This window comes from Geotrypetes seraphini, chromosome 4, assembly GCF_902459505.1.
Source record: "Geotrypetes seraphini chromosome 4, aGeoSer1.1, whole genome shotgun sequence".
NCBI lineage: Eukaryota > Metazoa > Chordata > Amphibia > Gymnophiona > Dermophiidae > Geotrypetes > Geotrypetes seraphini.
Window position 1 is genome coordinate 5,112,943 of NC_047087.1, and position 15,610 is coordinate 5,128,552.

Here is a 15,610-nt window from a genome sequence, read left to right on the forward strand (position 1 = left end):
GGAGGAGAACGGATGTGGTCTCTATTCATAAAAGAGGTCACAGGGATGAAGCAGGAAACTACAGGCCGGTGAGCCTCACTTCAGTTGTTGGAAAAATAATGGAAGTGTTGCTGAAAGAAAGGATAGTGTACTTCCTTGAATCTAATGGGTTACAGGATCCGAGGCAACATGGCTTTACAAAAGGTAAATAGTGCCAAACGAAACTGATTGAATTTTTTGATTGGGTGACCAGAGAGCTGGATCGAGGACATATGCTAGATGTAATTTACTTGGATTTCAGCAAAGCCTTTGATACAGTTCCTCATAGGAGGCTGTTGAACAAACTTGAAGGGCTGAAGTTAGGACCCAAAGTGGTGAACTGGGTCAGAAACTGGCTGTCGGAAAGACGCCAGAGGGTGGTGGTTAATGGAAGTCGCTCAAAGGAAGGAAAGGTGACTAGTGGAGTCCCTCAGGGTTCGGTGCTGGGGCCAATCCTGTTCAATATGTATATGAGTGACATTGCTGAAGGGTTAGAAGGAAAAGTGTGCCTTTTTGCAGATGATACTAAGATTTGTAACAGAGTAGACACCGAAGAGGGAGTGGAAAATATGAAAAAGGATCTGCAAAAGTTAGAGGAATGGTCTAATGCCTGGCAACTAAAATTCAATGCAAAGAAATGCAGAGTAATGCATTTGGGGATTAATAATAGGAAGGAATCGTATATGCTGGGAGGAGAGAAGCTGATATGCATGGACGGGGAGAGGGACCTTGGGGTGATAGTGTCCGAAGATCTAAAGGCGAAAAAACAGTGTGACAAGGCAGTGGGGGCTGCCAGAAGGATGCTGGGCTGTATAAAGAGAGGCATAGTCAGTAGAAGGAAGAAGGTGTTGATGCCCCTGTACAGGTCATTGGTGAGGCCCCACTTGGAATATTGTGTTCAGTTTTGGAGACCGTATCTGGCGAAAGACGTAAGAAGACTTGAGGCGGTCCAGAGGAGGGCGACGAAAATGATAGGAGGCTTGCGCCAGAAGACGTATGAGGAGAGACTGGAAGCCCTGAATATGTATACCCTAGAGGAAAGGAGAGACAGGGGAGATATGATTCAGACGTTCAAATACTTGAAGGGTATTAACGTAGAACAAAATCTTTTCCAGAGAAAGGAAAATGGTAAAACCAGAGGACATAATTTGAGGTTGAGGGGTGGTAGATTCAGGGGCAATGTTAGGAAATTCTACTTTACGGAGAGGGTAGTGGATGCCTGGAATGCGCTCCCGAGAGAGGTGGTGGAGAGTAAAACTGTGACTGATTTCAAAGAAGTGTGGGATGAACACAGAAGATTTAGAATCAGAAAATAATATTAAATATTGAACTAGGCCAGTTATTGGGCAGACTTGCACGGTCTGTGTCTGTGTATGGCCGTTTGGTGGAGGATGGGCAGGGGAGGGCTTCAATGGCTGGGAGGGTGTAGATGGGCTGGAGTAAGTCTTAACAGAGATTTCGGCAGTTGGAACCCAAGCACAGTACCGGGTAAAGCTTTGGATTCTTGCCCAGAAATAGCTAAGAAGAAAAATTAAAAAAAATAAAATAAAATAAAAAAAATTTAAATTGAATCAGGTTGGGCAGACAGATATGGACCATATCTGCCGTCATCTACTATGTATGTTATGTTACTATCATTTTAATAGTTTGAACTCTCCCCCACTAAGACAGATGTAATGGATTCTATTGCTCGCATATTTCTGTTACCTTATGCAATAAAAATTTTTCATTCTCTTTCATTGTGTCTTCCAGTGTGTTTTTTATCCAAATTCCCAAATATTTAATCCATCTTCTTTCCATACAAAAGAAAATGAATCAAACAAGCTTTTTGTACAATACACGTTTAGTGGAAGTACTTCAGATTTATTCCAATTTATCTTAATTTATATTAAACCATACCTCGCTCCAATTTCTCTTAATTGTGGCCTTAGTTCCAGAAATTTTTTCCTCGTCAGCTGTGGCTTTCGCAAAATCTGGAACTATATGAATTCTGGCATCCTGGCAACATAAATTTGTATTCTCTTTGGCCAGACATAAAATTTCTAAGACCTGTTGATGCCGTAAAAGTTTAAAAATTAGAGGACATGGACCTATTAGTTTATCAGTTCTTCTCATAGGTACTCTGTGCGCACGCTCAATCTCAACCGGAAACTTTGTCTTGAGTGACAGTACTTTCGGAAGAAAATTTTCTAAGAAGGATATCGGCTTACCCTTCTCTACCCCTTTTGGTATCCCTAAGATCCATAAATTGCTCCTTCTCATTCTGTTCGAGCAATCCTCCATCTCTCTGGTGAGTATGGCAATTTTCTCCCTATCCATTTTGAATTGCCTCTTTTCCGTTTCAATACTTTCCATATTTTTTCCAGTTGATTTACTTTAATTTCCAATACTTCCGTTCTTTTATTTAATGTTGAAACTTCTTCTTGCAGATCATTCAGCTTTCTAGAGTTATTCAACACAAAATCCTTGATTTCCTTAAGTTCTTTAAGTATTTCATCATCACATTTGCTATCCCTTGGTAGTGGAGACATCGACGGAGTTGCCGGTTCAGGTTTAGACCTTTTTACGCTCCCTGAATTAGTGATCACGGCATCAGCTTTACTTTGCTTTCCTGAAGCCATGTTAACTCATATACCCCTATTCTAAAGACAAAATTAAATTTTCTCTATATTTATTTTATATTTAAAATGTCTGCCAGTGCGGAGCTCTTTCTCTACCCGATCATTCGCGTGCACCACCAAGCCACACCCCCCCATTTTAAACTACTCTTGAATTTATCAAGGTTTTGTTCTGCTCTGATATGTGCTGGGAGGGAATTCCAGGTTGAAGGAGTAGTGACAGAAAAGATGAAGGCTCGGTGGGTGCCGATAATTTTTAGTGAAGGAACATAGAGAGTGTGTTGAGAAACAGATCTTAAAGCTCTGGGAGGATCATATGGGATTAGGAGTGTTGAGGAATTCCTGAAATTTGAAGGTGTAATAAGGTGTCACAGGGATTCAAGATAAAGTTAGACAAGTTCCTGCTGAACCGGAACGTACGCAGGTAGGGCTGGTCTGTTAGGGCACTGGTCTTAGACCTAGGGGCCACCGTGAGAGCGGACTGCGGGGCACAATGGACCACTGGTCTGACCCAGCAGCGGCAATTCTTATGTGAATAAATTAAAACATAGTGTTTATTAGTGCCTGTACATTAAAATTTGGGAACTTAGATGAGAGATCTAGTGACAAAGTCTGAGGCATTGTAATTATAGATTGAAAAGTTTAAATTGCTGTATTTGCACTTTAGATGAGCTAAGAAAGTTCAAAAGTTTAACTTTGTGACTCTCAAGAACTTTATCGGTATGGCAGTATATAAGAATAAAATTATTATTATTATTATTCATAAAGGTTTTCAGAGGAACAAGAAACTTGGTTTTTTACAGGGAGAATTTGTTCCTTATAGATTAAAACATATAATGCTAATTGGGAGGTCATACAGAAGTTAAGATGGGTCTGCAGGATGCCGGCCTTTTACTGACATGATTGATGTCTGAAAAGGTCAGAGATCAAAAGTGATTTAAAAAGAAAAAGTGAAACACTGTCACCTGCTGGGTTTAAAAACTTAACATTAGAATGGACTTAACATTAAAATTAAGGATTTAAATGTAACATTGATGTAAGGCATTTTTGGAAAGGAAATCATGTGATCAACTGTGCCATTGTATTCTAAAGCATGATAATTATTACAAATGATGTCACATAGGGTATAAATCTGTTTGTCCTTGCTTTCTCCCTTTGAAAAGCACTGAAATTATGATGGCTTGCTCTTCCCAGGCATAAGAGAACTATTAATAAATCTTAATTGATTATTACATGGCTTTTCCTCATGTCTATTATTTGAGGTCACAAAATGGAGTCTCTAGCCAGTCATGTGGGAGAGAATCCATTCTGGCAATTCTTTTGGCCCCGATGTTCAAGTCTTCCAGCCTGGCTTGAACAGGAGTCTATCTATGAATGTAGGCTCGTTAGACATTTGAGTTTTAAAAGTAAAAAGAGCAATTTTGTATGTTATCCGATGAGGGATGGGCTACCAATGTGCCTTCTTTAGGAATGGGGCGACATGGTCATATTTATTTATTTTTTTAATAAATTCTTTATTCATTTTTCAAACTTACAGTAAGTATATCAACAAGTACAATCATTTAAACTTACATAAAACACTTAATGATCAACAATAATCAAATTATATAGTTTATCTCCCTCCCTCCCACCCTTTTCATATTATGTAATAATCATTTAATAAATACTCTCAAATATTTCTTCTCATTTATAAACAACTTTAAGAATTATCCCCCACCCCTTAACATGAGCTTATACCATACAGGGAAAAATGAAATCTATTCATTGCAATAATTTGTTAATGGCCCCCACACATCTTGAAATCTTTTTAAATTTCCTTTCTGTATAGATATTGTTTTTTCCATTTTATATATATGACACAATGAATTCCACCAAAAACTGTAATTAAGTCTCTTCCAATTTTTCCAATTATTGATTATTTGTTGTATGGCGACTCCTGTCATAATTAGCAAAAGCTTTTTGAGTTTGTGATAATTTTGATGGCCGTGTTTTGAATCAGTTGTAGACATCTAATGTCTTTTTGACATAACCCTTTTATATAATGAGTTACAATAATCAATTTTTGAAATGACGAGGGAATGAATCAAAATTTTAAGGGAATGAGAATCTAAAAGAAGAACTAGGGACTTTATCATTCTGAGTTTGTAAAAGCAGTTTTTAACAAGAGCGCTGATTTGGGGATGGTAGTTTAGTTTGTTGTCAAAGATGACACCTAAAATTTTTTTTTTTTTTAAATCTTTATTCATTTTACATCTTACAACAAGTGTAACAATAGATAACAGTTAAATTGAATTGAATACAACATTTGAATCTCTATCATATTCAACATTAAAACTTACCCATTCTCTCCCAATCCAACTATAACCTATGTGTTCACAAAGCTCATAAAATTTTAATTGAGGATGTAGATTTGATTGGGATATTTTCAATGGACAATGGAGTTGCGCTCCTTTTTTTCAGTCTGTAAACCACTTAGCTCTGCTTCATCAGTTTAGCAGTACAGTATGTTTGAAATAAATAAAATAAACCCTCTACCACTCCATGCTACACCCTAAAAGAATTAGAACCACCACAACACAAACAGCACAAGGGACAAACACAAACTCAGGAAATTTGGAAAAATTCCTTACAAATATATATGTAGGTGACATGTGAGTTGCTCAACTTGTGAAATGTCTAAAGAAGCACCTTGTGTCCCAGATCTAGTTTACCTTACCTTATAGACAGATGAAGATCTTTGATCTGCCGTTACTTCCATTGGAGCAACATCTTCATGTTTAATCATACTAGTAGGTAGAAGTGGTGTTACCAAGGCACTGGGAAGAATCTTCACAGAATCTAAGTTACAGCCAGTAGCTTTTATTGCTGCAGGTGAAGAGACAAATAAAAAGAAATTGTCATTGGATTGCTAATAAAACTTTACTTTTTACAACAGCAACACTACAAGCCAATGCTCAAGCACCAAATCTTGAAAAAGATAGAGAGATATACTAACGAGTCTTCAACAAGTATGCTGTTATTGTTAGGAAATCAATATTTCTAGAAGAGAATCCTTCTTTAATTTTGATCATCAGTGAAGGAAGTTCTAGATAAACAGGTGTCTTGACAAACCTTTGATACAGACAAAGAAACTAGATTTGACAAGGCCAGGATGGGGTTATTAGAATTATGTAGGTCTTGTCCTTTTGTATATTTTGCAAGGCTTGCATATCAATGGACTGGGGGGACAGGTGTAAAAGGGACCGTTTCTTACTATATACTGAACATGTCTGATGCTATTCTAAAACCAAGGTTTCTTTTTAGAAAAAAGCTAAAGGATAAAGCTGTCATGGATTTGCAGAGTGGCCAAGATGGTGGCGCTAACCTGGCAATGGTGAGAACGCTCCTTTCACTGCTCATTTACTTCTTATTACCAAAATGCCGCATTCCAAAAGAAAAGGCAGTGTGAGGGTGCCTACCTCCTCAACCCCCTCATATGCTTCCATTCAGCGAACTTTGGAGCAGTGCCTGCCAGCTGTTTGCTTGAAAACGGGCGAATTTAGCCCTGCTGTGCACCCGAGTGGAGAAGACCTGGCTACGCTGGGGCAGGAGATCTCACTCTCGCCTGCACCAGTTGTCCCGCCTCCTTGTCTGGCGGACGCAGCTGCCCTGGAAGTGGAAGTGAGGGAAGCTGAAGATGCACCCGACTCTTCCATAGATGGAGGATCCATCCATGGCAGATGAGCTTCAGGGAAGCTGCGGGGATTTTCAACCCGCAACAGAGGACATCCTATCAGCAATTCTTAGGATGCTCAGGAAATTGGATATTGCTACTATAAAGATGGCAAATGAGGTAAAGGCTCTTGGGGCAAAGTTAGACAATATTACCAAAACTTTTGAACAGACTAACATCGAAACTAAAAATTCTATTAAAAAACTTTAAACTGAGGTACAGTCATTGCAAGACTATAAAACTGTCACAATAAAAGATGATGTTACAACATAAAATAGAAAATATTACAGACGACTGAATGTGAGAATTCTGAACTTCCCTAGGACTCATGGGATCTCCCCATATGATGTTTAAAAATACCTGGTCGAAATATTGAATTATTGTTCTGAATTTATACCCCCATTTAAATAAAATCTATTATCTGCCTTTTGCAGTGAAAAATTCCCAGGGGATGAAGGAATGGGAAAAATTTTCAATCTTTACAGGTTGATTTGAGAAAAATATCAGCGATTTTAGAGGAGTCCATTTCGGAGTCAACTGCAATCCTTCGTTTTTCAACAAGATCTGGACTCATTCATGAAATTGTACTTTAAGATCTCTAAAAATTTGTTCTATAGCAAAAGAATATGGGCATATTTAGATGTAACAAAAACTACTCAAGAAAGATGGAAACAGTTTCTGTCTTTGAGGCAAGAGGTTATATCTTTATGAGCAACTTTTCTTCTAGTTTACCCTTGTAAGTGTGTAATTAAATATGCTCAAATTGAGTCTGTATTTTTTCTGCCAGATCAGTTAAAATCTTTTCTGGAGCTGAAAAAGATAGCTTGATGGAGTAGACACAAGTGTTTTGAAACAAGTGTTAGCAAACTTGCGTTATAGCCTTTCCTTGTTATTTTATTTCCTCTTGATTAAGAAATGTACTTCTCATTATACTGCTTTAACTCCCCTGATGCTATTGGGGTCTAAGGAAGTTTACACTATTATTCTACTTATCAAATTTTTTTTATTTTTGATGGCATATATTAACTTTATTCTGCTGTATTTCTTTAACAAGAAGTATATTTTCTTGTAATGATTTGAAAAATGATAAAGGGAAAAAAAAGAAGTTGTCATGGGTACAATCAAAGTTGTTTACATATAACACAGCAGGCAGATATTCTCACATATGGGTGATGTCATTCATGGAATCTGTTTCAGACAGTGTTAAACTGTACTGTCACTTTAAGAGTTTTGTTAAGACTCAAGATTGCCTGTACTGCGCATCTGCTGGTGCCTTCCCACCTGACATCAGCTCACGGGACTATCAGTTCAGTTAAAAAAAAAAAAAAAAAAAAGAGGCTAAGAAACTAACTAGGGGAGAAGGGAGGGTTGTGAGAATATCTGCCAGCTGTCCTCGGATAACACCTATTACAGGTAAGTAACTGTGCTTTATCCTAGGACAAGCAGGCAGCTTTTTCACATATGTGGAAGGTAAGTTGGCTTTCAAATAAAGAATAAATTTTGAACTGCTTGGCCAAACCAACTATCCCATCTGGAATGAGTTTCCAAACAGTACTTGGATGTGAATGTATGAATTAAGGACCAAATAGCTGCTTTACAGATCCTCAATGGGAGTGGAGCATAAGTTAAGCTACTGAAGTTGCTTTTATTCTGACTTTATGTACAGTGACCAAACCTTTGAGCAAGAGTCTAGCCCAAGCATAGCAAGAGGAGATAGAGTCTACCAGCCATGTTCAGATGGTCTTTTTGGTTGACAGAAACTCCAAGTTTGTTTTGATTAAATAAGAGAAATAGCTGAGCAAGTCCTGTGAGGTTTAGTACCATCCAGATAATAGGCCAGAACTCGTTTGCAGTCCAATGTGTGGCGTGCAGCTTCGGCAGGATGAGAATGTGGTCTTGGAAAAATGACCGGCAGAACTGCAGACCGATTCAGATAAAATTCTGAGATGACCTTTGGTAGGAACTTAGGATGAGAGCGAAGAACTAGCATATATTTCGCTCCATAAGACGCACTTTTTCCCCCCCAAAAAAGTGGGTGGAAATAAGGGTGTGCCTTATGGAGTGAATATAACCAAACCTCCCCGGTACCTTTAAATCAAGGCCCGCAGTTCCTTTCCTCCCTCCATCAGGTGCAGCAGAGCTCCACCAATGTTAAAAGGAGCTGCATCAAAATCGGAGCCCTGCTGCCACCGTAGCACGTTCCCTTTGCTGCAGTCCCGCACATCAGAGGAGGGGCGGGACCTCGGCAGAGGGAATGCGCTACGGTGACGGCTGGGCTGTTTAGAGGCAGCAGAGAAGGCTGTTTAGGCGGACTTACCGCTAAGTCTTCTGAGAATATGGTACAGGGCAGAAGTGGGGGAGGATCACGAGGCTGAAGCTTGGTCTGCGACAACCTTCCCTGACCGCTGAGGCTGTTTCTTTACTTGAACGGACCTCAAGTCAGATGCGTTCTGCAGCGTAGTTGAGATGGGAGGAGAAGGTGTAATGATTCTGTTCGCCTCTGCCGACTTCAAAGGTTTCCTTCCAGTCTCCACCGACTTCTTCAGGCCCTGGGGGGAGGGAATGTGAATGGATGTTGGTGGTTGTGACACATCCATATGGGGCTCCAATTTCGATGCGGATCCTTTTTACATTGGCGGAGCTGCGCTGCACCTGGAGATGGTTGTGCAGTTGATTGGTGCCAGCGGGACCTGCCCGAGTGTCATGATTGCATTGATGCTGACATCAGGGCCTACCTTCTTCCTGGATGGTTGTTTTCGGCTGTTGGACCCCTCTTTGGCCTTTGGCTCTCTCCTGCCTCCTGTCTCAGACCACTGGGGGAGGTGCCTGTCTTCAGCTGCCAGGATGGAGGGAGGGAGGAGGGAAGAAGAAAGAAGGAGACCCTGGCAAGCGAGTTATCAGAAGACAACCAGAGCCTGGGACCACAACATAATTTGAATAATGACCAGACAACAAAAGGTAGAAAAAATGATTTTATTTTCTGTTTTGTAATTACAATATATCAGATTTGAAATTCCTGCCAGAGCTGGTGTTAGACAGGGAGGGGAGGGGAGACAGGGTACAGAGCTGGCAGGGAGTGAGGGGGGCTAGTGGCAGAGCCTAGTATATATTAGTACAGAATTTGGTTCAAAATAGTTTTTTTCTTGTTTTACTCCTCTAAATCAAGGGTGCATCTTATGGTCAGGTGCATCTTATAGAGCGAAAAATAAGGTACTCTGTTGTGGTAGAATGTTGTTATAAGGTGAGTACAAAACATGTGCTTGAAGTTCATTGACTTGGCGTGCAGATGTGATGTGATTATGAAGATCACTTTCCAAGTGAGATGCTTGAGTGATGATGTCACAAGTGGTTCAAGAGAGGCTTCATTAAGGTTGAATGTATAACGTTAAGATCCCAAGCAACTAGAGGAAGCTTCATTAGTGGCTTAGTATGTAAAAGCCTTTCATGAATCTAGAAACTAGAGGATGTACTGATAACAGCTTTTTATCTAGAAATGTATGAAAAGCTATAATAAGCACAGGGGTGAACTCTTACTGAAGAAATTTTGAAACTAGAATCCGAGAGGTGCAATAGGTCAAGAACCGATGGGAGAAGACAAGATACTGGATCTAAAGAGCTGAGGCAATCCTATAATGTGAACTGAGTCCACAAAGCAATAGCAGCATTGTAAAAAGAGTTTTCTGAAAGCTTCAATTAAAGCTGATACTGGAGCCGAGAGTTCAAAAGCATCTAGTCGCTGGGAGAGAGATACCACACTGTGAGAGTTAATGAGCATAGATTGGGATGGAGAAGAGAACCTTTGTTCTGTGTCAGCAATGTTGGAATGATTTGCAGTGTGATGGGATCTCATACACTGAACTGTAAGAAAAGGGGAAACCATAGTTGTCTTGGCCACCGAGGCGCTATGAGGCTCATGGTGGCGTGCTTTTGGCAAAGTCTGAGTAGACATTTCCTGATTAGAGGTAGTGGCGGGAAAGTATAAAGAAACTTGTTTGTCTAGTTGAGGAGGAAGCCATAATTTAAGCCAGCTGGAGCTACAGAGTGCAGTGGAATGGAAGGCGTTTCTGTAAGTGCAGCAGTTTTGTGAGTATTTAAACTTTCATTGTGCCAGTGTGTTTCAGTGGTTAAGCAGCTATGAGATGTGCTTTCAATGATTTTCATCCCCTAATGACGTGAATGCGAAATGGGGTTCTCCCATAGGGAAAAGGATTGCGTAGATGGTTTAAAAAAAGGTTTGGACAAATTCCTGGAGGAAAAGTCCACAGTCTGTTATTAAGATATGGGGGAAGCCTTGCTTGCCCTGGGAAAATCCAAGATGGCCACTGCAGGTGCCGATTTTGCCCTAAAACAGCTCAGGAAAAGAACAGGAACCCCTTACACTTCGCCTTTTGGTATACCTCAGGGTTCTATTCTATCACCTCTTTTATTCAATATCTTTCTATCACCTTTTCTTACTATCTGTCAATCACTGGGTTTTACTTCATTTTCCTATGCTGATGATATCCAACTTCTCCACCCACTTGACCCCAGAAATAATGAAGAAATTATAGCCATCAATACCAAATTGGATATAATAAAAAACTGGCTCTGCAACAACAAACTCTCTCTAAATATACAAAAAACACAAACAATGCTATTTACATGGAAAAAAGACATTATACCAATATCCCCTTTTTTTGCTTGAAAATAACACAATTGAATCTGTTTCATCCATAAAAATTTTAGGAGTTACTATTGATACGAACCTATCTTTTCATGATCACATAAGTCAAACGGTTAAATCCTGTTTTTATAAATTACGTTTGATAAGATCTATTTCATCCTTTCTAGAACCAAAATCTGTTAATATCCTTGTTCATTCTATGATCATTTCCAAATTAGACTACTGTAATTCTTTATTATATAATATTTCCCAAAAAGAAAAGAAAAGACTCCAAATAATCCAAAATATCGCCATAAAACTTATACATAAAGCAAAAAAATACGACCACGTAACACCCCTTCTTATTAAGTCACACTGGCTACCTATTAATCATAGAATAACATTTAAAATAGCATTTCTAGTTTTTAAGGTCCTACTATATAATACCCCTCAATTTATATCCAGAATGATTATTCCATATCATTCAAATCGATCCCTTCGATCGTCACAACAAGAGTTATTATCGGTCCCCTCCTTAAAAATTGTGGGAACAAGGAGAAACGATATGTTCTTTGTTTTAGCTCCCCAACTCTGGAACACTCTGCCTCTTTTTATTAGAAAGGATAGAGATCTTGTCTCTTTTAAAAAACTTTTAAAAACTTTCTTATTCAATGATGCCTTTATCGATTAATTAATCTTTTTTTTTTTTTTTCTCTCTTTTCTTCTATCTTCTTCCCCTCCCTTTGTTTTTTTCCCTAATTTATGTTTTTTCCTCCACCAAGAGAAAAATTTGTAACTTTTTCCCCCCTTTCCCTCTTTTCATGTTTGTTTTTAACATTATGTATTGAGATATTTTCTGTTTTATGTAATTATTTAACAGATTTTTATTTTTATTTTGCTGTTATTAATGTATTACTAATATGATTGTATGTTCTCTTATAACTTGTTTTTAATTGTACATCGCTTAGAATGTTTTAAATAGGCGATTCATCAAAAATAAAGTGAACTTGAACTTGAACTAAAGTGAACTTGAACTTGGAAAAGCACAGTTACTTACCGTAACAGGTGTTATCCAGGGACAGCAGGCAGATATTCTCACACATGGGTGACGTCACTGACGGAGCCCCGGTATGAACACTTTAAAAGTGTATCGCCACTTTAAGTCTTAAGAAAGTTTGCGATAGCCCGCACCATGCATGTGCGAGTGCCTTCCCACCCGACGTAGGCACGCGGTTCCTCACTTCAGATAAGCCAGCTAAGAAGCCAACCAGGGGAGGTGGGTGGGTTGTGAGAATATCTGCCTGCTGTCCCTGGATAATACCTGCTATGGTAAGTAACTGTGCTTATCCTAGGACAAGTAGGCAGCATATTCTCACACATGGGTGACCGCCAAGCTAACTAGAATGGGATGGTGGGAGAGTTGGCGTTAAGAAAATAAATGTTGCAAAACTGACTGGCCGAAATGTCCATCCTGTCTGGAAAAAGTTTCCAGGCATTAATGAGAGGAGCATGAACCAAGGACCAGGTAGCAGCTTTGCAGATTTCCTCAATAGGAATAGATCTAAGGAAAGCTACAGAAGCTGCCATAGCTCAAACCTTGTGAGCTATGAGACGATTCTCCAGTTGCAGTCCGGTCTGAGCATAACAGAACGAGATACAGGCCGCTAACCAGCTGGAAATCGTTCTCTTGGAAACAGGATGCCCCAATTATTTAGGATCAAATGAGATAACAATTGGGGAGATTTTCTATGTGGTTTTGTCCTGTCAACAGCATCACTCTCCAACCAGGAGCAGTCGTGGAGCAGAGGAACCTGGACTGAGGTTAAGAGGAGTGACTGTGCACCCAGGCGCCATGACAGAGAGCCGAACCAGAAGTGCCGGAGGCCACTTCCACCTTTGGCGGCACCAATCTCCACTGAAAAGCCATCGTGGAAGAGAGGGAGAGGACTGAGGCAGCAGCCCCTGCCCATCACCTAGGGAACGAAGCCCGCTGAAGGACCAATCGAAGCTGCAGGATCCATCTACCTGACCAAACTCAAATTTGTACTTTATCTTACTTTATTTCATTTACCTATTTATTTTTTTTCTATCATCTGCACCTCAATTTTTTTCTTTTTTCTATCACCTGCATCCAGAATTTTTTTTTCTCTCTACCACCTCCATCTCATATTTTTACTTTAATTTACTTTATTTAATTTACTTTATTCAATTTACTTTATTTAATTTCAATTCTACTTCATTTAATTTCAATTTTAATTTACTTTATCTAATTTCAATTTTGAACCTCTTGCATCTCCTGACTCTGCAACCCTCTTCCATCAATAGACTGAGACGGGACTCGGGCGTGGGAGAGCACTCCGCCCCTCCACACCACAGCTAGTTGCTGAGCCAGTTGGAAGGTTCAGAGACTCAATTTTGACCTTTCCTACCTCTCCAGACACACCCACCTTCTCCCATCAACTGACCGAAATGGGACTCGGGCATGGGAGAGCACTCCACTCCTCCCCACCATTGCTAGTTTCTCAGCCAGTTGGAAGGCCCAGCAACTGAAGTTTAAACACTTCCTGCCTTCTCCTGACCCTGCAACCTCATTCCATCGACGGACTGAGATGGGACTCGGGTGCAGGAGGGCACTCCACCTCTACCCACCAATACAATGGTCGCCAAACTTAGCACCACCAAGAGAACCACACCACCAAAATACCCACAAGCAATCCTACTAATAACCCTGATTCTAACCAACTGGATAGCAACTGCACACAACATCTTTCCAATACCACCTATCGCAAATTCCAAGGGAATTACCCAACCAACCTGGCATCTAACAATAGACAGAAACTCAAACCATCAGACTTACACATACCAATCCGCCCCACAATCAACAAGAAGAAAACCGACAAACCCATACAAGACCAAAATACAACCCCAGAGATCACTCATATATCTGAAAACAACTCACAACACACCAACAGACTACACCACTCTCAAATGTGCATATGTGAACATCAGAGCCATAGGCCTCAAAACAGAATGCTTAAAAAACTGGATAGAAAAAAATAACCTAGACTGCCTTTTCCTCACAGAGACCTGGCTTACCTCTGACTCGGACCTCAGAATAACTGAAGTTTGCCCAAAGAGCCACAAGTTAATAATGGTCTGCAGAGAAAATAAAAGAGGAGGAGGAATTGCCATCATAGCCAGAAACACCATAAACCTAAAAATACAAGACAAAACAATGAAGCCATTCATGGATTTACTAGCCTGTCAACTTTCAAGCACATCACTCAAAGGAACACTAACATGCATACTCTGCTACATAACCCCAAGTAACTGGAAAACAGCAAAACCAATATTTGAAGAATTCATATATCAAAACTCACTAACGACAACCTACAACCTAATCCTAGGAGACCTCCACCTTCACCTCGAAAACCAATCCTGCAAACATGTAGAAACCTTACTATCATACCTCAAGGCATTAACATATAAAATCCTAGATCCTCAAACCATACACGAAAAAGGACACCAACTCGACATCGCAGCCTACATGTCCCAACAACCCACACAACCAGAGATCCGAACGTAAAATGGAACCGTTCCCTCTGGTCTGATCACTACACATACTCCTTCGAAATCAACTGGACCAATAACAAAAGCATTCCAATTACTGAAAAAATAACCTACAACTCACGCAAACATATCAATCCCACCATATTCTGGACAAAAGCAGACACCATAATCCAATACTACACACCCAAAGACTTCATCTCACAGTGGAACCATCTAAGTACTACAACCCTGGACGAACTAACCCCAGAAAAACCCAAAACCAAAATCCATGGAAAATCAGACAAGTGGGTTCGACAACAAATTGCTCCAACTCAAAAGACAATGCAGACAACTAGAAAGAAAATGGAGAAAAAGCAGCCAAGAATTCACAAAAACAGCATGGAGAATAACGAACCAAAAATACAAACAAAAACTGAATGAAAAAAGAAAGACATACTACTCAAAGCAAATAGAAGAAGGACCCCAAGACACAAAAAAGCTATTCCAGTTACTAAAAGATCTCACAGATATCACACCCTACCTAGCCAACAGCAACTCCCCCCTCCCTCAGCCACCCTCTTAGCCACATACTTCAAAAGCAAGATCGCAAACATCAGAGCCGTTCAATGGAATTCCCACTCACATAGAAGAGACCTCATTTCCCCCCACAGAAAAAGAATCAGTTGCAGCAGACAGAACCTGGTCCCACTTCTCACCCATACAATGGTCAGACTTCAACAAACTATATAATAAATACAGCCACGCAGTCTGTGACCTTAACCACTGCCCCCCATACCTATCGAAAGCCTCAAGTACACTCTTCCGCTCCCAGCTCCTACAATGGATACAATCTCTACTCTTAGATGGACATTTCCCACAAGACCTCAGCGAAATCATCATAACTCCGATATTAAAAGACCCCCAAAGGAACAACGGACCAACCATTCAACTACAGACCCATAGCCTCAATCCCACTGTACGTCAAGCTGATGGAAGGCCTTGTAGCCATGACCTTAACCTCATTCTTAGAAAACCACAACTTACTCCACCCCACACAGTCTGGCTTCAGAA

The 15,610-nt window shown here is 40.1% G+C and overlaps 1 protein-coding gene across 5 annotated transcripts in view; it reads right to left on the reverse strand.

Moving 5' to 3' along the window:
- NFAT5 (nuclear factor of activated T cells 5) overlaps positions 1 to 15,610 on the reverse strand; it is a 383,347-nt gene that overhangs the window by 79,020 nt on the left and 288,717 nt on the right. For all 5 annotated transcript variants that reach the window (XM_033941877.1, XM_033941880.1, XM_033941878.1 and 2 more), the window contains one exon: positions 5,353 to 5,501. In XM_033941877.1, the coding sequence (XP_033797768.1) occupies positions 5,353 to 5,501 (149 nt within the window). The remainder of the gene's footprint in view (positions 1 to 5,352; positions 5,502 to 15,610) is intronic.